A 26726-nucleotide genomic window follows, 5' to 3' on the forward strand; every position below is an offset into this window, starting at 1 on the left:
AAGAGGATGAGCTCAGTCCTGATGCAACTTGACGTGCTGGGGTAGGTTGGTTGGGACTGGGGAATCCCCTTTTCTGAAGAATGGGGGAGGGTTAGAGGGAGAGAAGGTAGGATCTGAAGGAGAGGAGGGAAGGAGCTATTATTGGGATGTAACTTGAATAAATAAATTAAAAATACTACAGACACTGAAAAAGAAGATTTCTTTGCTTCTCCTTATTCTTGTTAGTCTCTGTTTAGTATTCTTAGTAATTACTGTCCCTTTTAATTTATCACAGTTGGGTGAGTTTTCTATTTCCCTTAGTACCTTAAGACTTAGAAGTCACTTAAAGGATAACTAGCTTTCTGTTTGTCAAAACAATCTTTGCACTTGTAATAATTAAAATATACCCCCTCAACCTTAGATCTGAAAGGTTGTCAACTGCTCCTAGTTTTGCCCTCCAGAGACCTATAAACATTTGTTTCCACCTTCACAATTTGTCCCTTCCACATATGCCTTCTAAAAATTTTCTGTAGGCCTTATATCACCATTTTGTCATTTGTCATTCTAAACCATTTATTTTCTTGGTCAGCGCTTCTGGATAGTCTTCAATTTGCCAATGGCTCTACTAAAATAATGTCAGGCTGGTGCCAACGATTGAAAGGCTGGGGCAATATGATGCAAATTCAAGGCAAGTCTGGGCTACCTAAAGTACTTCCTCAAAAAAAAAAATATGGTGCCCAAATTGTGTGCTTTGTACTTCTTGGCCCAGTGGAACTGTTAGCTCCCATCCCTCTTCATACTTTGAATGGTCCTAGACCATCTATATACTTTGCATAGTAACTTCATATTGTTGCGTGACAAGCTGAACTGTGCTTTACAATAGAATCTGGCAAAATTTCACTGCTGGTTTTGAAAGCCTCTCCTAAGTTCCTAAGTTCCTGAGAAAGAACATTTTAAATATCAGTTGAGGGCAGAATATTATTTTTATTTTTTAATTATGTGTATATGTGTGTGTCAGTGTGGGTTTGTACGTGAGTATAGGTTTCTGTGGAGACCAGGAGAGAGTGGCAGATGCCCTAGAGCTAGAGCCATGGGCAGTCACATGGGTTCAGGGAATTGAACTCTGATTGAGGAATTAGGCACTCATAATTACTGAGCCATCTCTCCAGCCCCATTAGTTTATTGAGACAGGGTCTTACTATGACTATAGTCCAGCGGGCTTGGAACTTGGAACACTTCTGCTCATTCACTGTCAGAGCACTAGGGATACTGGCATGCACCACCATCACCAGCTGGAAGAGCCACTTTTAAGCTTGCCTGGTGGCTTTCTTACTTGTGGCACTTGATTGTGTTAATGAATGGAATGTGGATGTAACCTCACTGGATGTCACAATGGTCTTTCTTCACACATAATAGTTCATTTTCATGTTCATTCCACACACATCTGACAGTGATTATTTGGAAATATTTCACTGTCTTTTCTTTTGCAGCTCACATTCACTTAGGGAGTTCTGTTACACTTTAACTTCCAGCATTATCCCTGGTTCCAAGGAAGAGAACTGAACAATGTTTAGATTATACCAGTTGCAGGCATCTAGTTATATCATTTGGTGAGAGGTTATCATTATTACTAAAGTGTGCTAGCAGTCAGGATTTTTGGAGGTGCCCCTTAAATAGTAATAAGATTTGATGTAACTTTCACATCTAACTTTGTTTAAAATCAGAGTACAATCTAATTCAGATTTATTGTAGTAGTTTAAAAATTGGTTAAATGACTCAGGTATCATTCTGTTACAGGCATCAAGGGATGAGTTTCCATATGGCTTTGTTTCACCTACAAGCAGAGGGAGTCTGGCTACTGAAAAAGACATGGGTAATCAAGCCCTTTAAAGATTATGTTTCACATGAATGTTTAGCAATGAACCTCTACTCTTTGAAATATTTCATGATAAAACTATACATAGCCTGATATTTAGTTAAAATATGACTCACACATGCAGACACATTTTCTAGTTTACCTAAAACATGATCAAAATAGGTATAGTGGAAAAACTAGATGATAATGGAAAAAAAAACAGAGCAAAAGACAGTTTTCTTTCTTAACTGTCACCAATATATTGGGTAGGACACTTCCTTTTCAAGGATTGTATTTCCTTATAATATAGATAAGCTGTTTTGTAAATTACATGGCTTTATTACATGACTTTCAAGGAATTGTAATAGATAGCAAATTGTTTTGAGAGCGGAAAATCACTTAAACTTTACTTGTTTTCTTATGGTGTTTCGGTATATGAATTTAACATTTTAGACCAGGATCTATTCCATATAACATAGGTTTACTTAAAATAATGCAGTACTTAGTTTTTAAAATATTTTTGGCAGTTCTTCCTGTTGCTAACAAGAACTTGAACTTTTTTCCAGCCTATGGGTCTTTTCAAAATGGTCATGGAATTAAGAGAGAGGATTCAAGAGGTTCCCTTATCCCTGAAGGAACAACAGGATCTCCAGATCCTGGGAGCAGTGGTGAAAATGTAAGAATCTAAACATACAGGATAACCTGGTAACATGTTAGCCTACCAATTTAAAAACAAACAAGCAAACAAACAAAACACATGCAGCTATCTGCTCTTCTATAGTCTATTCCAGATCTGTAAAAATGAATCCCACAGTTTTTGAATATTTTAATAGTATCTCCCTGTCCTTGTAGCTGCTATTTCGATGTCTTTTTTCCTCTTAACCATAGTTACTGTGAAATTTTCAGTGGAAATTTGAAACAGGGTTTTTCTACAAAGTTCAAGCATCCCTCAAGGCTCATTATGTCTCCCAGACAAGCCTTAAACTCATAATCTCTTACTTCTACCGCCAATTTACTGCTCTGATTTTGGGTATTATTATGTTGTCCAGGCTGATCTCAAACTTCTGGCCTCAAGAAATCTTCTTGTCTCATCCTCCTGAGTAATTGCAATGACAGACAAATACCATGATGCCCAGTCTACCTGATTGTCTTAAAACTGTTTATAAGGACTAAGGCAATTATACTCAAGCAGTATAATTACCTTCTTTTGCTGTAACTCACTATAACCTAGAGTGGATGTTCCAGTTTAAAATTTCTAAGCTGTCTTTCATTTAATTAAAACATATCAGAACAAGGATGACTCAATCTTTCTTTATAAAAATAACATTAATTTGAGAGAAATTTTAGGTCCCCGGGCTGATAGTCTCAGAGTCCTTAGGGTCTTAGAGTCCTCTGATTCTTACATCAAATTGTTTCAAACCTAACATTAAAATGTAAAATGGGCCTGCCTTGAGGCCAAAATCCAACATTTTAGGCAGTAAAGTTCTTTTACACTGTGTGAAATCATAGAATCATATATTACTTAGATGAGTCTATAAATGTTTTTAAAAATAATAAACTCCCACTCCTGTTTTTAAGTGAAACTGGAATTTTTACTTAAGCCAGCCATACCCGAACCCATGTTTATTAATTATCAATTTCCCTACTGTTTTGTGGAATGTTTGGTGTGCATTGGTCACCTGGAAGGCTTAAAAATAAATGGCTGCAACTCACCCTCAGAGGTTCAGTAGGTCTGAAACAGGGCCTGCTAATATGTATTTCTGAGTTCCCAGGTGATAACCATTCTGCTGGTTGGGAAGCACCCCTTAAGAACCATAGGAATATGCATCTTTTACAAAGGTGCCAATTTCAACACTATTTTTAATTGTGATGACACTGTCATAGATAAGGTCAGAGCAATTACATAACTTAACATGGCTGGCAAGCAATCAGAACTGAGGATTGTTTCACTCCAACTCAAAGTCCTTAGTAAATACTAACTTAGTCCTCTGTACCCTGATAGTTTAGCTCTGAGTATTTTATTAGCAAGAGCAAAACTTTGTATTGTTGTATCTATATAAATTCTCGAAGAAACGAGATCTTGCCATGGTTTGATATTTAAACAGACCTCATTAAATAACAGGAACTTCATTACTTTGATCTAATTTAATTCTTGTATCGTTGGCACATTTTTAAATAGTTTATTTGATTGGGGGTTGGGTATAAATACATTCTAAGTAGTGATTCAGATTTAAAAGTGTAGCCTGGTGCAGTGGTGCACACCTGTAATCCCAGCACTCAGGGAGGCAGATGCAGGTGGATCTCTGTGAGTCTGAGGTGAGCCTGTCTACAAAGGAAGTCCAGGACAGACAGCCAAGACTATACAGAGAATCCCTATCTAGAAAAACCTAAATAAATAAATTAATTATTTAAATAGGTAAGTAAGTAAGTAAGTGTAATTTTTAGGCAGTGATGGGAAATTAAACCCAGCACTTATATGTGGTAAGCAAGTCATCTACTTGTGACCTTTATCTCCAGCTCTAAAATGTTTGTCATATTTTCACATACCTTAAATCCTTCCTCCACATAGTAGCTCTTCTTTCTGAAAGTTATATTTGAGTATTTTAAATTTTTGTTATTATAGCACAAAGCATATGGGAGTAAAACATGAAGATATCATTAAAGGCTATATCTTTATGAAAACCCTGAAGTAATTTCCAGTGATATCACTAGGTGCTGTAGCAATAAAGATTCAGCCCATTTACCTGTCAGATATGCCATAAAATATATATTTATAGTTTTCCCCAATAGGACCAACGGTTAAAAAATAACTGAATTTAAGGCTGTGTAAAATTGCCATTTTATTTCCTAAATCTCTCTTTTATCTTACAGACCCGACAAAGTTCTTCAAGGAGTAACGTATCCCAGTATAATCGTCTGGATCCATATGAAATTAGAAACCTCTTGATGTGTTATTTATATATAGTAAAGATGATTTCTGAAGGTGAGAAACTAGTATATACAGGAGGAACTGTTCTAGACATCCTCCCTCAAAGGTTCAGGCCTGTGAGGTGAAAACATACATGTTAGAAGCAGAGCTATAAATAAGATTTAAGTCATAAAATATCCCATAAGATAAACATTAAAATAAGTTCCTATGGATTTGAATCTTTGATAAAACTTAAAAATAACTACTGATGCTGTCTCTGGCATGAACTCAGTGGCCAGCTCTTTGATCTCCTCCCCCTCAGGGCGGTCATAGCTTTACCAGGCCACAGAGGAAGACAATGCAGCCAGTCCTGATGAGACCTGATAGGCTAGGGTCAGATGGAAGGGGAGTACGACCTCCCCTATCAGTGGACTGGTGGAGTGGCATGGGAGAAGAGAGAGGGAGGGCAGGATTGCGAGGGGACAAGGTCTCAAACTTGCTATATATCCTGTGTTGCTCAAGTGCTGGGATTAAAGGCATGTACTACCATGCCCTGCTTATTTTATTTTTTTATGTATATGTGTACAATATGTATGCCAGACGCCTGCAGAGGTCAGAAGAGAGCATGAGGTCTTTTGGAACTACAGTTACAGATGATTATGAACCACTATGTGGGTGCTGGGATCTCACAGGTCCTTTGTAAGATCAACAAACACTCTAAACTGCTAAGTCACCTTTCCAGCCCCAATTTATGAAAGTTTTGGTCCTTACTATATATCCATCGATGGCTCTGTCTCTTGATCCTCTTGATTCAGCTTCTTGAGTGCTAGAATTACAAGGGTACACATCATACTTGGCTGTTCTTTTTCCCATCACACTTGGCTGTTTCATTTTTCCTCCATTATTTTCCCCCATAAAACATTATCTTCATGTTTTACTCCCATATGCTTTGACAAACATAGGGCCTTACACATACTTAGGCAAGTGCTTCACTGTCAAGCTAATACCTAGGCCATATTTTTAAATTTTTTTGTTGTTGTTTACTGGAGATATGAACCCAGGGCCTAGCATATGAGCTGTATACTCCTAGCCTATTTTATACAATTTTATTAATGATTACATTCTTTATTTTTCTGTCACATTAAAACAGATTAGTCAGATATGATTAAAAATTCTAGAGTACAATAATGCAACAGTCTTTTTAATTTATTTATTTTATTTTTTACCATAGTCATGGATGCTCTTAAATTCACAATCCTCCCACCTATCTTCTTAATTCTGGGACTACAGGTAGCTGACTATCCCAGCTTGACTATTTTTCATTTAATTTTTTTCTGGTGCTGGGGATGATACCTAGGGCCTAGCACATGAACTACACTACCAGGATATCTTTACAAAATTTTAGCAAACATTGCTCGCTTTTCTGTGATAGTAACAATACAAGTAATACAGAGTATTAGATAAATTAATAACCAGTTAGCGACAGAAAATTTAAAACCATTAGCCACATATGTGAAATAAATTAATACAACTATGAACTAAATTAATACAAGTCAAAAAACAATTTATTTTGTTTTAATATGGAATCACACTATTTAGCTTAGCTTTTCCTAGAACTCACTATGTAGCTTAGATAAACCTTGAACTCAAAGTTTTTCTGCCTCAGCCTCCTAAGGGCTGAGATTCAGCCACTTCATAGTAAAAAATAATACAAATAATTCTGCTATTTATTAGTTTCAAGAATATATAACTTAAGAGCAAACTGTCAAAATTACATTGCAGTCAAAGTTTGAGTGGGCCTCCACGTTTTGGGAAAGAAGTAAAATAAATTTTAAAACAAGAAGTTAATGCCAGGAAATTAAAAAAAAAAACCCTAATAACAACCACAAAACAATGCCTTTCTACAAGGATAAAAATACAATGTTCTTGCCTTCCCACAAAGATAAAACGTGGAATAATATGGAAACTGATTGTGATGTTTATGAGGTTTCTTCATTAGAACCACAAATATTGTAAAATATTTTATCACAATTTTAATAGTTCTGTGATGTTGAAAAAATAGTGTATTGTTGGTTCGCAACTGGAAAAAAATGGTATGGGAATACTCTTGTTAAGTTCATTCTTTTTTGTATGAATGTAACAAGACTATTCCTATACCATTAGTTCATCTATTCCAAGAGCCAACAATTAAAAAAAAAAGATATCCAAGTGATACATGGAGAAAAGGCAAATAAAACACTTGGGTATCTGAGAGCACAAAGAAAATAGGACAACAAAAAAGGAGAGCTACATTGCTGACTTCTCTCTTTCCAGTCCACACATACACACAAGCACAATCACCACGTACTTTGCTAACCAGACAAGGGTAGATGCATGTTTAGATGTCTCAGACAAAACTAGGACTTTCATTTCTTGTGAACTTAATAGTTCCTCTTACAAATATAGGCTTTGCTTAGTCTGCCAAATGTTTTGCCTTTGTTAATTTGGTTGTTCTTCTGTTTTTTCTTTGTGATGTCATAGAGGACATATGTTGACTACATCAAATATCTTTATCCTTTGCTTGTTTAAAGTCATACTGTACCCCATAGAGTAATACTCATTTTATTCTAAAAAATGTTTATGTCTAGATCCTTTGCAATGGGTTAGTTCTAGTGTCCTTATCTTGTCTAATAAATAGTATTTTCAATAGTCTATGTACATTTGAATGTTGAGCTCTTTCAAGTTCATATCCCTCAGGTGCTTATAACTTTTTAAATTTTGTTATAACCTTAGTAACTTTAATGTCAATTTTTGTTCTACTTGTACACAGTTGTTTCATAGGCACAGGATTTTGAAGAGTTTCCTTCTCTGTTTATTTGTATATTTTACTAACAGTAATTCACTATTTTAGGGTTCTAAAGGGCATCTGTCAAAAAGTTTTAAGTCATATTGTTTTATTAATTACAAGTTGCATAGTCTGAATTTACTGGAGACACCATTTCACAGGAAAAAACATACACACACACATTTTCCTTAAAAGAAAACATGAAAAGCTGATAGTTCTTCTTATTTGTTGTTTTTTTCTTTTCAACACAGACTGTGAATGAACTCTTCCATTATCACTTTTAGGCTTCTTTGCACAATTTCTCACATTTTCAGATTTAGTAGTATGTAGTTTCTTCCTTGGAAAGCAAAGAAGCATCACCAGATTTCATTGTATTGTCATTGTTGCAACTGTAACCAGAGTGCTAATTTCTTTTCCTGAACATGTTTTGAAGTATAATACACAGGAAACACCTGTGCACTACTTGTTTCTTTTTTCTTTGTCAAATATTGCAGTAGACTTCTAGATTTACTAGGCATTTTCCCTTTGGGGTTTCAGCTACTATTATAGGTTCTCCAGAGGAAATGCTAGAATAGCCCTAAGAGAAGGTATTCTTTCCCAATTTTTGTGTGGAGGTTTTTTTGTTTGTTTGTTTTGTTTTGTTTTAAATGTCAAAAAGTCTTGAGAAACTATTTGATTCACCTTTTCTTGAGGTTTCCAAATTAGGTGTTGCAGAATAAGCTATACATTTTGGTAAAAATACATTAACCTCTTTGGTAAGATGAGCCACAACAGGGGAAGGGTCCACCTGGTGGAGTTGGATTATCTTCATGTCATGATACTACTTTCAACATACACATAGTTTCGTTTTGTTTTGTTTTCTGTTCACCACGTGATTTTTGTAACATACCTAGGAGGCAAATTCACCTGAACTGTTTGGGAAGGATCCTTTACTGTATAAACTTCTTTCCTTTCATTTGAGTACTTGGAATGAAATCCTCACTATCACTATCTGAAAAACTTAAATGAACACGTGGCCGGTATGCTTTTAGCTTTTCAGAAAACTTTTTATTTTCTTCTTTTATTTTGTTATTTTCTACAGTGAGCTCAGCAATTTGCACTAGATTTTTGTTGTTGTTGTTGTTGTTGCATGTTAGCAAATCTTTGCTTTGTTTCATTCATTAAACAGCGTTCACATAATTTTGAATGGAAGCGCTTCAGGGGTCTCTGGTGCTCTAGTCTTTGGTACAGATTCACCCTGCCTACCCTCAGTCAACCGCGCTTTCCTCAGGCTGGCTAATTTCATCTGTAAGCAGTGAATCTCTTTATCGTGGACCTCTTTCAGTGTTAACCACGCCTTTTTAAAATCACCAGATGCCAAATCACTTAAAGCTAAGCTTCACTTTACCAACCCATGGGTATTTTTTTTACCATCTCCCCTATCTGTCTTCGCAACCACTACTGCTGACCTGCATCTCATTTCTCTTATTGGGAACCAAGAGAGGTGGGTTTGGCTTGGCAGGAACACTGACAAAATGGCCAAAGAGCTTCAGCTGAGTATTTGTCACTAGCTAGCGACTAGCAGGACCACCGGCCACTTTCTAAGTATGGAGCTATGGCGGCTGGTTAGCGGTGCCACTGACAAAATGGTAGAGGAGTCTCTAAAGAGTGGGTCCTCTGACCAGAACCCTAGCGCCCCTCCCCAGTGCGACAGGCGCAGCCTCACAGACCTCCCTTCGCTTCTGCCCTTTACAGACCTGCCAAGAAGGTGCCTTAAAACACAGTCCAGAGGAGCAGGTGCTGAAGAGGAACAAATAGGCTCTGTTTCCTTTTCCTAGAAAGAAGCCAAAAGCTTTTTCTTGAAAGAGGAAAATACAAGAGCGCGAGGGCAAGAGAAACCCACCGCCTTCTAAAACAGCGGCTACCGCCGCCCTCAGAGGCCTGGCTGGGAGGCCCAGGAATGCTGAGAGAGTACGCATGCGCGCCCCCTACGGGGGTGGAGGCATAGGCATACGGTCTCTGGGAGATTCCAAAAGGCCAGGCAGGAAGGGGGCGGAAATAGCTTAATCTTTTAGAACAAATCCTATCAAAGCCATTTTCGTTATTGATGGTTAATATTTTAGAATCATTGAAAACTGTCAATATTCATAGTAAAAAAAAAAAAGAACTTTGGAATAAGGTAAGGATAGTGACCCATGCTATAATCCCAGATACTTTAGAAGACAGGTAAAAAGATCTTGAGTTAAAGGCGAACCTATACAACTTCCTGAGACCCTAGACCCCAGTTTAGAAAAAAAATTTAGAAAATGCTTTATAATTCCAGAACTCGGGAGGCAGAGGCAAGAGAATTTAAAGTTTAAGGCCGCATCTTCAAACCTAGACCCCGTCTTCAACCCAGGGCAGGGAGATAGCTGGCAATGGCAAAGGCACTTGCCATGTGACCTAAATTTAATCCCCGAGGCCCATATATGGAAACAGAGCACTCAACTCACAAGTTGTCCTCCAACTTTTACAAGTGTCTCAGCCGCAGCTTAGATGTGCTACCAACATGCATTACAAATGTAATGATATAGTCATGAAATTGTTTTTAAAAAGAACTGATAATATAGCTGTGTGATAGAGCACTTTCCTAGTACATAAAGAGTAGTAGGTCTGATCCCAGTATCATTTAAAAAATGTGTTAAAAAATAGAAGAAGCAACATCAAAACCCCTTCATTCTTCCTCACTCCTTCATAAGGTCAGCTTTGTCTCTTCAGTCCTTGTTTGCTAAAGGCTGTTACTTAGATGGGAAGTCATTTCTCTACTTTTGATGATAAAAGATTTTGTCATTTACAATAGGAATCGCCAATGCTGTTAGCTATATCAGAGTATAAAAAAAGTTATAACCTGATAGGATTTAATAAGTTTTATTTCTTCGTTTTTAATTTTTATTTTTTAAGTCAGAGCTGGTCAAGGTGTCCCTTTATATCAGCACGTAGCAGGTAGAGGCAAGAAGATCAGGAATTCAAGGTCAGCCTGAACTATGCAAGCCTGTCTCAAACAAACAAATAAAACCCTGTAGATAGTAGGTAGGTAGGTAGCTAGATCACAAAAAGGATATTGGAAAAAATTAAAGAAATGGGTTAAAGAAACTTGCATGGGTAGATTTAAGACATTCTTCTGTCTGAAAGAGTTGGCTGTATAGATAGAACATCAGCCATATTATCCAAAGAGGAAAATGGAAGAAAATAATCTGTCTCTTTCTCTAAAGTTCTTAATGTTTCCATTAACAGTGCCTTTGGAGGCACAGATAAAATCCCTGACCTTCTCCTCAGAAAAATGCCCATAAATCTACCCTTGTTTATGATATTTTGGAGTTGGCTAAGACTTGGGTATAAAAGATAAACAACATTTTCCTTATTTTGTCTTTAGCTATAGTAGAAAGATTAGAACAAACCATCCCACAGAATATTTACCAAATAAATAAAAAGGTTAGAAGCTGTAATAAAGATTTCGGAATATGTTTGAAACCATGCAAAAAAGTATGTGTATTCTTTTGAGTGCAGTGTGATGAAACACATTTGAAATCCCAGCACTTAGGAGGTAAGGCAGGAAGGAGAAAAGTCTAAGCACTTGTAAGTTTAAGGCCAGCCTGGGCCTCATAGTGAAATCCTCTCTAAAGGGGAAGGGGGAGCCCCCTTGACGGTGTAGATCTATAATTCCAGCACTCTGAGATAGAGGCAGGAGGACTGGGCTACTTAGTGGATTTGAGCTACTTTGTGGATTTGAGGTCAGCCAGGAATATATACCGTCTTGTCTTTAAAAAGATAGAACTGGTGGGTGGTGGGCATTGGAAAGAAAAAGTTAGGGATAAAGCGTGTGGTGATGGCTCTTTGTTCACAGATCTAACACTTTATTTCTCCTATTTTCAGATACTCTCTTAACTTACTGGAATAAAGTGTCTCCCCAGGAGCTCATAAACATTCTCGTACTTCTAGAGTAAGTTACAGTATTTTCCTAAACATTTCACTTCTTTGGGAAAAGTAAGTTGAAAGAAATTAGATATTACAGTATTTTTTCTGTTTTCAGCAATTTGTTTGCTAATGTTGTAGAAAATGCTAAAATATTTTAATAATCTAGCATTCTTCAGCCAGAGATAAAAAAAAAAAGCAAGGAGGTGGAACACTTGTGATCTCATAGAAAAACTCGTACCTAGGAATAGACTGTCTTACAGATGAATGGAAGACTTACTATGACCTTGAAAACTAGGAAACTAGAATGCTATCAGCTTGTATTTATGCAGATGCTGGATTAAGAAACAGCTAGAATTTAGATTTTCAGCTCTTAAATAGAGCTGGATAATTTTAAATCTTTCTCAGTTTAGGAACAAAGAGATGTAGTTTTGTGCATCTGTATACAAATGTACAGCTACAGGTATTTTAAAACACTTGGGAAATCCAACCGTAGTGATTAAAAGGAGTTATATGCTGAGCTACTATGTTATCATTATCAAAAGATAAAAAGAAAATTATGCACAGAATGAAATGTAGACATTTTTTTACATAAATAGTGCATATATGTTATGTATATGATTTATATGCAGATATAAAATACAAAGATAATAACTGATACATAATCAGTGAATTCAACTTTAAAAAAAATTACAGAAAATATCTGCTGATTAACAGTTAAGATTTCAACGGGATTCTCCTAACTGTGTTTAACTATGTGTTTAAAGTTTTTTAAAAGTAGATTACAGAATAATGGGATTTCCATTATGACATCTTCATTCAAGTAAACCCTTCCCACTCTTGCTGCCCCCCTTCATCTGTTAGCAACTTATTTGCTTTCAAATAACATATCTTCTAATGTATTTTTTCTTGTTTCTTTTCTCTTTCACTAACACTCCCTGAAGTCCTCTTTCTCCTTTTCATGGTCCCTTTTTTAGTTTCCTGACCCACTCCTCAGTGATAGTAAACACTGTAAATATTCTGAAGAATATTTATCAATGAAGATTAGCCTGCATTTCATGGAACTTAAACAAGGCTGTTTGTGACAGTAGTTGAAGCTGAGAAATAATGATCGCTTGGAGATTTAGATGTTATTTTTCCAATTTTCATGTGTTTATGATTATTAATAATGGAGAGTATTTAATATCATTGTACAAAAGATAGCATTGGCCCCATTTCTATACTTAAGGAACATGTTTTGGTCTTAATGAGTGCTAGAGACCTTTGCTATGTTATGGTACAGTACACAAAGGATGATTTACATGGGCTACATTTTTTAACCTGTTATTACATTTGTATATAAAGACATGGGACTTTTAATGCTCTTATAACTATAGCAAATATGTATGAAAAGAAAGGATACGGCAAGCCTGTAAGTAGTTATCTGGGCATTTAGTCTGTGAAAATATATGATATTGTAATGTCATTTAAGTAAATTGATCTCTGGAACATATGACTCTCTACTTATTAATTGGTAAATTGCACCAGGTTTGAATATATTACTAACATGCTGTTGTTTTCCTTTCTAGAGTATGCTTGTTTCACTTTCGATATATGGGGAAAAGAAACATAGCAAGGTAATTCCTGCAGTACTACAACTTTTCATTTTTTCCATTATTTTCCAACCAAGAGCAACCAATCTATGGCATATAAATCCTAAGAGAGTGATTTAGGTTGACGTGAAGGTAGCTGTGATTTACTCAGCATATCCCATCAAAGTTAAAACTAATGTGAACTAATACTGTGTTTTCAAAAGGGTAAGATCTCCCTAAACTTCAAGCAGGTATTTGTGTTTCCTGGAGGACTTAAGTTGGGGATAAAAGTAAGGACAGGCAGAAAATCAAAAGGCAAATGGGCTGTAGGATTTGTAACTTTTGCCTACAGTCTGTTAACATCCTAAATACTAAGATGAATAGAAACCCTTAACAGTAATCAAGACATATATTGTATATTACCTGTTTATTCTTTAGCCCCTTAAATCTTTATGAAGAAATGTTGGAGGAGCTCAGAGGCATAGCTCAGTAATAGAGCATTTGTTTAGCATGCATAAGGCCCTGGATTCAATTCCCAAAACCACAGAAAAAGAAAAAAGAAAAAGAAGAAAGAAATTAAGTTTGGGCTTGGAATATAGCTCAGATGCTGAATACTTCCTTAGCATGTGTGAAGTCCTGTGTTCAATCCCCAGTATGGAAAAATAAAACAATCAGGAATATTTGACAGTCCCACAACAGAGAAAGCTATTGCTTATTTCAATTATGGAGAGAGAGAGAGACAGAGAGAGAGTGAGTGAAGTAGAACTATGCATTAAAGGAATTCAAATATAGTCTTCTAAAAATGTATTTATTTTCTGTACATGCTTGTACTTGTGCAAATGTATGAAGGTCAGAGGACAGCTTGTGGAGTGGGTTCTCTCCTTCCAGCATGTGTGTCCCGGGGATCCAACTCAGGTTTCTAAGCTTTTGGCAAGCACTTTTATCCACTGAGCTATGTCTCCAGCACCAAATAGTGTTTATTTTTTTTCTTTTCTCTACCTTTTTTTAATTAATTTTTATTTTTTATATTAATCACAGGTTATTTACTTTTTTTCGAAGCCGTAGCCCCCTCCATCTTTCCTCCCAATTCCACCCTCCCTCCCTCATCTCCTCCCTGCCGCTTTCCAAGTCCTCCTCCCCTTCCATCTGACCCTAGCTTATCAGGTATCTTCAGGACTGGCTCCTCCACTGTGTCCTAGCAAGACTGTTCCTCCCTCCAGGGGGGAGGGGGAGTGGGAGGTAAAGGAGCCAGTTGTTGAGTTCATGTCAGAAATAGTTCCTCTTCCGCTTACTGAAGAAACGCACTTGGTTAATGAGCTATCATGGGCTACATCCGAGCAGGGGTTCTAGCTTAATCCATACACATAGTCCTTGGTTGGAGAAACAGTCTCATAGAGGGCCCCCGTGCCCTGATATATTTTGTTAAAATCTATAGCAGTCTCTTTCTCTCCTTTGTTTGGTTTTGGTTTCGGTTTTGGTAACAGGTTCCCAAGGAGACCAAGTTTGCCTTGAACTTGCTCTATCTCCAAGGAAGACTTTGAACTGCCAACCCCCTGTCTCAGCTTCTCAAGGGCTGAGATTATAGGATTTGTAAACACACCACACCTGCCTTAGTTCCATAAATTGAAACCTTTGCATGGAGTTTATTGCTGTGTCTCTGGAACAGCCTAGTAATAGATCTCAAGCGATAATAGTTCCAGTTCCCATTATCTTTCCCTGTGACTGTGCACTGCTCTGATCATTAGCGCTGCAGACCTTGGCATCTCTGATCTCGTTGGTTATATGAGGACAAACTTCTCCTTCCTGAATTTATATATGACCAGTTGTAAGCAGTCCAGAGAGAGACTGGATTGATATACCTTAAGTATTTGATACCAGCCCCTTCCCATTTTCATGTCTGTTTTTTTCTCTTCTCCTTCCTCACTTCGTGCAAAAAGGCTGAATATTATTGGAGTATTATCTACTTAACCCCAATGGTTTTTGAGAAGTATAAAAGTGGAAAGCGCTTTCTAAATGCCTTAGCTACTAGTATAGCTCTTTTTAAAAACCCATTAAAATATTGTACAATTTAGGGGCTGGAGAGATGGCTCATAGTTTCCAATATGCCTCATTTAATCCAAGTAATAGTTGATAAAATCTTGAGCAGCGTATTATATTTGTATGGAAACACATCAACTAAAATCACATTTTAGTTTAAAAGAATCAAACATGACATAAATTATTGAATCACTGCAGGTTTTGCTATTGCTGTTGTTTTGTGGGGGTTTTTTTGTTTTTGTTTTTGTTTTTTTGTTTTTTTGTTTTTTTGTTTTTTGATGGAGGTTTGAGACAGGGTCTCATTACATAGCTCTGGCTATTCTGGAACTCACTATGTAGACCAGGCTGGCCTTGAATTCACAAAGACCTACTTCTGTCTCCTAAGTGCTGGGATTAAAGATATGTACCACCACAACCCAGTCTTACTTCAATTACTGATTTAAAATTTTATTTTAGGGTGCATGATGCCTGGGTGTCCAAACATTTCGGAATAGATCGAAAATCACAAACTATGCCAGCTCTTCGAAACAGATCGGGAGTGATGCAGGCTCGGCTTCAGCATCTTAGCAGTTTAGAAAGCTCATTCACACTCAATCACAGTAAGTAAGCTTGGAGGGGTGCATGTGAAATAGCCTGGTAATGGTATTTAATCTTTTCAAAAATTTTTCATATGTATATATGTGTGGTGTGTATACAGATACGTCCATGCCTGTAGGTGAAAGAGTATGTACAGGTGTGTGTGGCAGTCCAGTCTGGTAATAGAGATATCTTTTTTTTCTTTTTTTCCATTTATTTATTTATTTTTATTAATTACAGTTTATTCACTTTGTATCCCAGCTGAAGCCCTCTCCCTCATCCCCTCCCAATCCCAACCTCCCTCACTCTTCTCCTCCCATTTCCCTCCCCCAGTCCACTGTTAGGGGAGGTCCTCCTCCCCTTTCATCAGACCCTAGTCTATCAGGTCTCATCAGGAGTGGCCCCTTTGTCTTCCTCTGTGGCTTGGTAGGCTGCTCCCCCAGAAGAAGGTGATCAAAGAGCCAGCCACTGAGTTCATGTCAGAGACAGTCCCTGTTTCCCTTACTAGGGAACCCACTTGGACACTGAGCTGCCATGGGTTACATCTGTGCAGCGGTTCTAGGTTATCTCCATGAGTGGTCCTTGGTTCGATTATCAGTCTCAGATAAATGGATATTAGACATATAATATAGGATAATCATACTAAAATCTATACATCTAAAGAATCTAATCAAGAAGGAGGAACCTGGTTAAGATGCTCAATCCTCATTCAGATATCCAAAGGGGATGGATATCAGAAGAGGGAGAAAACAGAAAACAGGACAGGAGCCTACCACAGAGGATCTCTGAAAAGCTCTACCCTGCAGGGTATCAAAGCAGATGCTGAGACTCAAAGCCAAACTTTGGGCAGAGTGTAGGGAATCTTATGTTTTCTCTGTGTAGCCCTAGCTATCCTAAACTTGCTTTGTAGACTGGCTGACTTCAGACTCACAGAGATCTGCCTGCCTCTGTCTTCCTGAGTGCTGGGATTACAGGAGTACTAGATCTTTCTTAATTATGTCTGCTTTATTCTTTGAGGCAGGGTCTTTCAGTCAAATCCAAATATGTCTAGTCTTGCTTGCCACTTGCACCAGGGAGTCCCTGTCTTTGCCTTTTTATAGGCAACCCTCCACACCCACTCAGCATCTACTTGTGTTCTGAGTATCCAGACTCTGGTCATCATGCTTACATGGCAAGCACTTTAATGCTGAGTCATCACTAAAGCCCAATTTTAATCTTAAATCCTTGTTTAGTAACTTATTTATGTTATGTGCATTGGTGTTTTGCCTGCATATCTGTCTGGGTGAGGGTGTCAGATCTTAGAGTTACACATAGTTGTAACCTGCCATGTGGGTCCTCTCAACCACTGAGCCATCCCCTTAAATCTTGGTTTAAATCACTGATGTCATTGGAAATGATTTCTCATGCACAGAGTTATACTTGTATATCCCTGGTATGTATTTATTTATATACTATAATTTCATCATACATGACTATTTAGTAACATGAGTAATTTTTTTTTCAGCAACTGTATGTGATTTAAATCTTTTTATTTTAGTATTAAGGATTTTTTTCATTCAGTTGTTATTAATATATTTTTATATTAGATATCCTTTTTGCTACTTTTTTAATTACTTTAGATTTATTTTATTTTATGTTTATCAGTGCTTTGCGCAAATGTATGTATGTGCACCATATGTGTGCCTGGTGCCTGTTACAGATGAGTGTGAATCACCATGTGAGTGCTGGAATTGAATCCAGGTCCTCTGGAAGAATAATAAATGCTCTTAACTAATGAGCCATCTCTTTAGCTTCATTAAATCCTAATAGAAAGTACTAGTACCCTAATAAAATAGCATATATAATATTCATTTAGAGTTACTATTGTTCATTTAATGGCTATGACATATATGTCCTATGCTGACTGCAGAAATGAATCAACTCTAGCTGGGTTTAGTAGTACATACCTGTAATCCCAGCTACCAAGGAGGGTGAGGCAGGATGTTCACAAGTTCAAGGCCAGTGTGAGTAAATTTGGTCTTGTCTCATACACTAAAAAGTAAACAAACAAAAACAAAAAACCAAAACCCCAGGGACCTAGCTCAGTGGTAGAGTGTGTGATTTGTGTGAAACCTTATGTTCAATCCCCAGTAGCACCAAATAATAATAATGAAATCTAAACACCATTTCTTGGAGGTTTATTTAAATAGGATAAAGCATTCAGAAGCATCTAGGACAAGAAATCTTGCCTAACTGGGGCCATTAGAAGATTATATACAGGAAAAGTACCCTCTCAGCAAATATTAATCAAAGCTCAGGGGTAGAACACTTTCGTTTTCATATGCTCCTCTGAAGGTCACACAGAAAAAGAAAAAAAAAAAAGGTTGTTTTTTTGTTTGTTTGTTTGTTTATTTGCTTTTTGGTGGTAAATGCTTTTAATCCCAGTGCAGGGGTGACAAAGACAGGCAGATTCTTAGTACTCACTAGCACCCAACCTTGCTTACTTGGTGAACTCCGAGACAGTGAGAAACTTTGTTTCCAAAATAAATAAATAAAGTAGATGTTACTTGAAACAAAACAATGAAGGATGTCCTCCTGCATACACATGCACAAGTCCATGTATGCACATCCACTTGAAACTTATTATTATTAATACTTATGTAAGATTTGGTTTGTGATGATGATCATATTTTTTAATTTTTTTAATTAATTTCAGTTTATTCACTTTGTATCCCAGCTGTAGCCCCCTCCTTCATTCCCTCCTGATTCCACTCTCCCTCCCTCATCTCCTCCCATTCCCCTCTCCAAGTCCACTGACAGGGGAGGTCCTCTTCCCCTTCCCCTCTGAATCTAGCCTAAGAAAACCGGCTTTGTGAAGCCCAATAATATTTTTAATGTCCTGCACAGATAGAGCCCGAGCAAAATGACTGAGGACATACATTTTTAAAGTGTCTGCTTCTATTGAAAGTGCAACAAGCCTGTTTCCATCAGCCCGTAATCGCCTGGGATTTAGAAACAAGTCTTCTATCACTGGCAGAATTGAAGACATCTGACTGTAGGACATTGAATTTGTGAGGCTTTATCATTTTTTTTCACCCATGTTGGCAGCACAACCTAAGATGCTCATTACTGAGCATCACCAAATAAGGGGACATCTAAACACATGCTGCAGAATTGTTGATAGTGTGAAAAGTGAATAGAAGTGATTCCACCAGACCATGACTCTCAGTAAGGAATAAATGCCGCAAAGCTTATTAGGTCTGTTAGTATTGGAAGCTCCTCCTAAGAAGGCAAGACTGTCTCACTTAGGCTCTGGCAGGAAGCCATTCAGTGCTGTTATGTAAGTCTGTGTTGCTCATGGTTTAATATGCTTCTCTTACTCTAGGTTCTGTGATGACCGAAGCAGACATTTTTCATCAGGCACTCCTGGAGGGCAATACTGCTACTGAAGTTTCTCTGACAGTACTAGACACCATATCATTTTTCACCCAGTGCTTCAAGGTAAAGATGAGTTTGAAGTCAGCTAGTGTCATTGCAAGGAAGAAAAAAACCTTTTACAGTGACTAGCTAGTCAGAGGCCTGATAGTTTAGTTTAAAATAACCTGTAAAGAGCAGTGAGGAAACACTGGTGGCAAGCCAAGTTTGACTAGCTATGGTATAACCTTGAGAAATCACTGAAACTCAGTGACATGCATAAAGTGGAACTGTTCAGACTAAAATGTCTTTAATCCCCCTCTGCCTCTTAAATTCTATTGTTTTAAGCCAGGTGCAGTAGCTCATGCCTGTAATCCCAACAACTCAGGGAGACAGAGGCAGATCACTGTGAGTTCAAGGCCAGCTGTGAGTACAAAGCAAGTTCAGGAGAGCCAAGGCTACATAGAAAACAAAACAAAACAAAACAAAAACTTCTCTCGAAAAACATTATATATTTCATTCTTTAGATTCAGTTTTCTGCCAGGCATGCTGACACATGTTCTATAATGTCTGGACTTGTGCAACAGAGTCAGGAGAATAGACACAAATATGAACCTAGCCTAATCTATATAAGAAGTTCCAGATCAGCCAAGGGTATGTAGACAAAGAAAGGAGGTAGGGAGAAAAAAAAATGGGATTGAAAGAAGGAAGGGAGGAAGGATTTTCTTCCACGTTTTTATTAAAATAATTAGTAATTTTTCCTGGAAATAATGAGAGAATCAGTCAACCAAAATAACTATTGTAACAAGATGTCTTCTAAGGATAATGTCCAGACAAGCTGACTACCTCTTCAGGTTTTCCTCTTAACCGAAATCATCAAGTCAGTTAGCTTGCAGGCGTTTTGACAGGGTAAAATAAGAGAATAGATGTGAGAGTGTTTAGAAAGTAAAACCTACATGAGCATAATGTAAGGTAGCATAACTATGAGAACGCAAAAGGGGAAAATCACGCGTTTTCTCTTCAGTTACATATTATTTAGGACTATCTTTTGTGTTTTGTTGTTTTTGCTTTTCCTCTTTTCTCATGTAATATAGTCAATTGCTTTAGGCTTCCAGATACACTGTGGAAATATGCCCCATGCTTCTCACAAACATTAAAAAGGAGAATCAAATAACATACTAATAAGAAGTTTTAGTAGGTGACTGTACAAAGAACTGGTTTGTTTTAATTAAAATAAAACAAACATCTATTTTTCATCATGTTAGTAGATAGGACATTGGGTCTCATGACTAGACTTTCATTCCTCTCTGCTTTTAGAATACTTTTTATTTATGTAACAGATATTTGTGTATTTCTTGGTGAATGTCAAGCACTCTCTTAAATACTTCACAAATATCAACTTACTATTTTTGGTGCTAAGGATTGAACCATATCATCCTGGTTTCAAAGCACATATTGTGTCATTGCGTTACCTGACTTTTTATTTTGAAGGTTGGGGTAAAAAAAGAAGGTACTCACATAGAAGGACATGTGATCTTTATGAAGTTGCAAAACTGCTCTAATGTTGGATTGTAATAGTTTAAAAGTAACTGAATTGTATTCCTAAAATAGATGGATTTCTGGTAACACAAATTATGTCCCTGTAAACTTAAAATTACAAATAATAAATAAACATTTAATCCTCATGATAGCCTTATGGGGTAGAAACTTATCATTCTCATTGTAAAACAGGGTGGCTCAATCACACAAGGAAATTCACAAAGCTAGTCAGTGGCAGGATCAAAACTCAGAGTTATAGACCAATTGTAGTTGAAGTCCATGATTCTAAGCATTGGCCAACAGTATTATCATTTGTGTCAGAGTTTCATCTAGTTTTGTGTGGCAGGCAGAACTGATATAATCCGCTTAGTTTCTTGAGAGGCAAAAAGACAGAATGGAAGAAGTTAACTAATGTTTTGATTTTAGACAATTTGGTGTGTGTGTGCATCTATCTGTATGTCGTGTATGCATACATGCATTCATGTATATGACTGCAGGCCCTGGTGTGGAGGTCAAGCATATCCTTGCCTCCCACCTTGTTTGACATGAGGTCTCTGTTGTTTTTTCCACTGCATACTCCAAACTAGCTGCCACATGAGCTTCTAGAAATTCTGTCTCTGACTCAGGCTCTCATAGGAACTCTAGGGTTCCAGAGGCTTCTATACTGTGTCTGATTTTATACATGGTTTGTGAGAATTTGAACAGGTTCCTCATGGTTTTATGCCAAGTACTTTTACCCACAGAGCCATCTCTCCAGGCCCAATGTTTTATCTTAATTTTTGCTTTTCTTTTTTCCTTTTTTTTTTTTTGTGTGTGTGTGTTGGGGATTGAACTGGGGACCTCCCAGGGAGGCCCTCCTACAGCAATTTTACCATTGAACTATCCATTATAACCCCTTGTTGATTTATTTTAAAGCTAGTTTTATAAACTAAATGATATCTGTACAACTGTACTATTCTGTACTATTTATTGTTTTTTATGCCTATTTACAAAAGGCATTCAAACAGCCACTTGTTTTCTAAACTAATGGAGGGTTTAATTTGACACCAGTGCATAAATATATCTTACACAAAATATACTTTTAAAGGTAAATAGGCTTGTAAAAAGAGTTGTTATCTCTCTTAATTATTATTCTCCCAGAGCAATACAAAGGACAGTTGCCTTGAATTTGTTTTTAAATTTCTAAATGTATAAGTTAATAAAAAATATTTCTCCTAGCCAGTCATGACTGAACGTGTGAATAATCCCAGCAAGAGGATTGTGACTTTGAGCTAGCCTGGGCTAAGCATATAGCAAGTTCTAGATGCCCCTGAACTGTGTAGCTAGAACTTTAGAAGAAAAAAAAAAGCAAGAAGCCAGAAATGGAGGAGGGAGATGAAAGATGAAATATTCTTCCCATGTGCATTTTGCATTTTTAGCTATTATAAATGCTGGGGTTTTAATATTCTAGATATAGTTTATGTGGTGTTTTGAGATTCCCAATTAAAGTTGGAGACCATATGACTATTCTCAAATAAAATACTCAAAATATTTTAAAAATTTCCAAAGGCCAAAGAGCAGTTTCATAAGTATCATAAGTGATGTTGCAGTAAAATTACTTATCTTGTATGTAGGGGAGAGGGACAAACTAAAGGTTTCTATAAACTATCGTTTTTTTTTTTCCCATGGTTTTTTAGAACCAACTTTTAAATAATGATGGCCATAACCCACTAATGAAAAAAGTATTTGATATTCACCTTGCTTTTCTTAAAAATGGACAATCTGAAGTATCACTGAAGCATGTCTTTGCCTCGCTGAGATCTTTCATCAGTAAGGTAAGAACAACTTTAGTCTGCTAGGAGCTCAGGGGAAGATGGAGGAATGGGTATCATTATGATGACATACACAAATAGCCATTAACTACCACTGCCTTTGTAAATACATGCACAACATGTCAAAATCTATGTAGAGAACCTGACAAAGAATCCTATAAAATCAGAAGCTGCTTTTGCTTTTACCATTATACCTTCCCATTTGCAGTAGTCCCCTTTCCAGGGGTTTCTATTGTTGCAATAAAACACCATGACCAAAAAGCAAGTTGGGAGGAAAGGGTTTATTCAGCTTACATTTCCACATTGCTGTTCATTATTGAAGAACGTCAGGACAGGAACTCAAATAGAGCAGGAACCTGGAGGCAAGAGCTGATGCAGAAGTGATGCTACTTACTAGCTTGCATACCCTGGCTTACTCAGCCTGCTTTCTTATAGAACTCAAGACCACCAGCACAGAGATGGCACCACTCAAAATGGACTGAGCCCTCACCCATCAAACATTAATTAAGAAAATGCCTTATAGCTGGATCTTTTTTTAAATTTTGTTTCATATTATGATCATAGTTTCCCCTCTCCTCCCCATGCCTCCCCCATCCACTCCTCCTCTGTTTCTCTTCAGAAAAGGGCAAGCCTCCCATGAATATCAACCAGCCAGGGCATATCAAAATTACAGTAAGCAAGACACCTCCTCTTCTCTTAAGGTAACCCAGTAAGGGGAAAGGGTCCCAAAGGCAAGCAATAAAGTCAGAGACAACTCCTGTTCCCACTGTTAGGAGTCCCACAAGAAGATCAAGGTATACAACTGTAACGTATATGCAGAGGTCAGTCCCATGCAGGCTTCCTGTTTGGTGGTTCAGTCTCTGTGAACCCCTATAGACTCAGGATAGTTGATTCTATGAATTTTCTTGTGTTGTCCTTGACCCGTCTGTACAGCCAGGTCTTATGGAGGCATTTCTCAATTAAGGTTCCTTCTTTCAGATAACTCTAGTTTGTGTGTTAAGTTGACGAAAGACTAGTATACTCTCCCTTGGCACCTTCTTTTCTCTCTCAAGATTCAACCCAAGACACCACATTCTCAGACCCAATGTCATTTTAAAATCACCAACTTCACCAATTTTTCATTATCTTGCCTATATTATGAGACTAACATACCACCTACTACAGTGATAAAACACCAGTCTTGCATATTACAATAAAATCTGTGTGTAAGCATTTTGAAAGCAGAAACTAACTTTTTGAACTCTGGGATGTTGCATAATATCTTACAAATGAACCATAGGCAGCCAGTATATGATCAAATGAGCAAGTCCTATATTTCTTTGTATGTAAATTCAGAAATTAGGTAAATGTGAAACTTGAAATATATTTTTAAGAATAAAGGAATAAAGGAAGCTTAAATATACTTTAAGAATAAAGGAATATATGGAAAAGTGAGTGTTGTAAAGGCATGATAGGATAAATAAATAGAAATATACTTAAGAACAATCCACTTAACAGTTACTAGGTAGGTAATTACTACATACAATCCTGAAGGTTTACTATGCAGCAGATGAAAACATACATATAAAAAATATATATGCACACATATATATGTACATCAACAAATGTCATCATGATATGACATTTGTAGAGAGGAGTGGGTGTGGCCAGGAGAAAATAAAAATGCTGTGGCTTAACAAAGTTTCCTTTCAGCAGTAGTCGGAGTAGTTAGTGTTAACCCAGGAGATGAGACTGGAAGTATAAATTGCAAGCAGAAAAGTGCATAGTCATCTTTAACAGCTAGACTTCATCTTTTAGGAATCAGGTAGGCATGGAATGGTTTAGAATAGGGAAGTAATACAATTTGTATTAAGATATGTATTGAGAGAATCAGTGTGACTGGGGGAAGTAAGCCTCTCTAAAATTAGTGTAGGAAAGACATTGACTGGGAAACAGAGTCAGGCAGATCTCTGAATTCAAGGTCAGTCTGGTCTATGTAGCAAGTTCCAGGCCAGCCAGAGCTACATAGTGAAGCACGAGTGAATAAAAGAAGGAAGGAAGGGAGAAAAAAGAGAACATGGGTAGTACAAAACATTGTAAAAATGTAAATAAAACATAGTAAAGAGAGAGAGAAAGAGATGAAGGCCCAGAAAAAGGCATTGGTAGTGGATATGGACACAGGATACATATTAAATTTTCAGACTTGATCACCAGTTCATTGATAAAATAGTGTTTAGGAGATTTGAAATCTGAAGGACAAACTATACTAACGTAAAAATTAATGAATACAATTTTGTAGATGTATTGAATTTCAAGTGCCTCTGTAACATTGAAATATGGATTCAGGGAGAGCCCTGGACTGGAGTTATATCTATCCATCTGTTCTGTATTTACCAAACAAAGTCCTCTCTTGTGTGCTGTACTAGCTACTGGCAATATGATGGTAGAGATAAACAAGAAGAACAGAAACAAGAAAAATGCAAAGATAGAGTACAAATGGTTCCTCAACTAATGATTGGGCAGCAATCCAGTTAAAACATTTTAAGTGGAAAATAGTTTTAACTGAGTCAAAATGTCCTCTAACATAAATTATTGAACACTATACCTTAGCAACATAGCACACTGAAGGCATTTGCTACTTCCCTTCATGATCCCATATCTGTGACCTGTATCCAGAAATATAAATTTCATATCTCACATTGTACCCAGAAAGAAAACAGAACTCAGAATTTGATGTTACAATTTCTGCTGAACACATAATCATTTTTGCTTACTGTGTTTTTTTTTAATTATTTACTTGAATCATCATTATTTGGGGACAATGTCAAACTGATATACCTTATAGAGTAAGATGTGAAGAATGTAAAAGGACTAGCCACTCCTTGTTTAAGGAAGAACATTCTAGGGAAAACAGCATTTGCAAAAGTTTTGTATCAGGAAAGAGTTTGGACATTAAGAACATTAAGGGCTGGTATAGCTGGAGCATAGTAAGTGGTACATCAGCATCAGAGGGATACTGGAACTCAGCGGAGTGGCTGAATTTCTTTTAGGAAGCATATAGAGAAAAAGCAGGGATCAGGGTCAAAACACTGGAGAGGATAACAAAGAAAGGATTGAAAGAGAAAACTGGAACAGAGACAAGAAATAGTAACAGAGGAAGCAAAAAAAGGCAAGAAAGGAAAATGTCACTGAAGCCAAGGGAAAAAGAGTCAATCTAATCCTGTGAAATTCTGAGATTTCCCAATTTGCCAATCAGAAAGCATTTATTAAACACCCATTGCTTGCCTAATACTGCATTTGCTACAAAGGTAAAATAAAGCAGATATATTCCTGAAATGTGGATTAAAATTCAAGGTTTCCAAAGAACGATTTTGAGTAGGTGACACTCAAGCTTCAGAATTCCTAAAAATGGTCACTATGCCCTCTAAAGCAGTTTGTTTATATCCACTTGCAAGGATTGGAGATTCTAATAAGCCTACACTAGATTTATAGTTTATCTTCCCCAGAGCAGCAGGTTGGATACATTCTCAAAGCACCAAGCCCCTTGCCTGTTTGGAGAATTCAGTGACCACTTGGGCACTCTTTTTCTGTGACAAAATATGTCTTAATTGACCATGTTCATGGAGTAGAAAATGGACAGGTATATACAAACACTTCACTTCTTTTGGCTCAATTTTGTTTAATAATAATAAAAACAATAAATTTCACTACTAATACTTTTCAGTTATAATTTTCTTAGCATGTGGAACTTTAGAACACAAGTAAGTGCTCTTCCCATTTGAAGACCCCATTTGAGAGCCATTATTCATCGTTTCAGTCATTTATTCAGTATATCATTGAAACTCTGTTCCTCTTATATTTTGGACGATCTTGAGCTCTTCTCAGATTGGCATTATTTATGCCAAGTACCGTTACATTATCGCAGTAACTTCTCTAATAACTTGAGTTGTTCTGTCATTGACATATGCTTGTCTGTATGGTAACAAGTTCACACTAACTTTAGAACAGAGCTCTGACTTCGTAGTGATTTGTTATCCTTTGAAGCACGCCACATAGTTTTAGGTGAGCCAACTGGTTCAGGCAGATTAGGTGGTGGATTTCATTAGATTTTCAGGTATGCATTTATGTTTTTCTCATTTAGTTTCCCTCAGCCTTTTTTAAAGGAAGAGTAAACATGTGTGCTGCATTTTGCTATGAGGTTTTAAAGTGCTGTACTTCAAAGATTAGCTCAACCAGGAATGAGGCATCTGCACTTTTGTATCTTTTGATGAGAAACAACTTTGAGTATACCAAAAGGAAAACCTTTTTGAGGACACACTTGCAG

General features: G+C 37.0%; 1 protein-coding gene and 1 long non-coding RNA gene across 7 annotated transcripts in view; one reads left to right on the forward strand and one right to left on the reverse strand.

Annotated features, from left to right (window-relative positions):
* The window catches only part of LOC132650113 (uncharacterized), a 36524-nt gene extending 27006 nt beyond the window's left edge, over window positions 1-9518 (reverse strand). For 2 of the 3 annotated variants that reach the window (XR_009588487.1, XR_009588488.1), the window contains exons 1-2: window positions 9303-9518; window positions 5514-5568 (exon numbers count right to left, since the gene is read on the reverse strand). This is a non-coding gene — a long non-coding RNA (uncharacterized LOC132650113). Of the gene's footprint in view, window positions 1-4649; window positions 4878-5513; window positions 5569-9302 lie in introns of those variants that run through there. The other variant, XR_009588486.1, reaches the window with a different exon arrangement.
* Window positions 1-26726, forward strand: part of Dock11 (dedicator of cytokinesis 11) — a 198944-nt gene that overhangs the window by 132423 nt on the left and 39795 nt on the right. For all 4 annotated transcript variants that reach the window (XM_060375411.1, XM_060375407.1, XM_060375408.1 and 1 more), the window contains 9 exons: window positions 1777-1852; window positions 2401-2510; window positions 4706-4817; window positions 11458-11524; window positions 13065-13112; window positions 15561-15703; window positions 19045-19160; window positions 22289-22426; window positions 26544-26726. In XM_060375411.1, the coding sequence (XP_060231394.1) occupies window positions 1777-1852; window positions 2401-2510; window positions 4706-4817; window positions 11458-11524; window positions 13065-13112; window positions 15561-15703; window positions 19045-19160; window positions 22289-22426; window positions 26544-26726 (993 nt within the window). The remainder of the gene's footprint in view (window positions 1-1776; window positions 1853-2400; window positions 2511-4705; window positions 4818-11457; window positions 11525-13064; window positions 13113-15560; window positions 15704-19044; window positions 19161-22288; window positions 22427-26543) is intronic.

The sequence above is a fragment of the Meriones unguiculatus genome, chromosome X, assembly GCF_030254825.1.
Source record: "Meriones unguiculatus strain TT.TT164.6M chromosome X, Bangor_MerUng_6.1, whole genome shotgun sequence".
Taxonomy (NCBI): Eukaryota; Metazoa; Chordata; class Mammalia; order Rodentia; family Muridae; genus Meriones; species Meriones unguiculatus.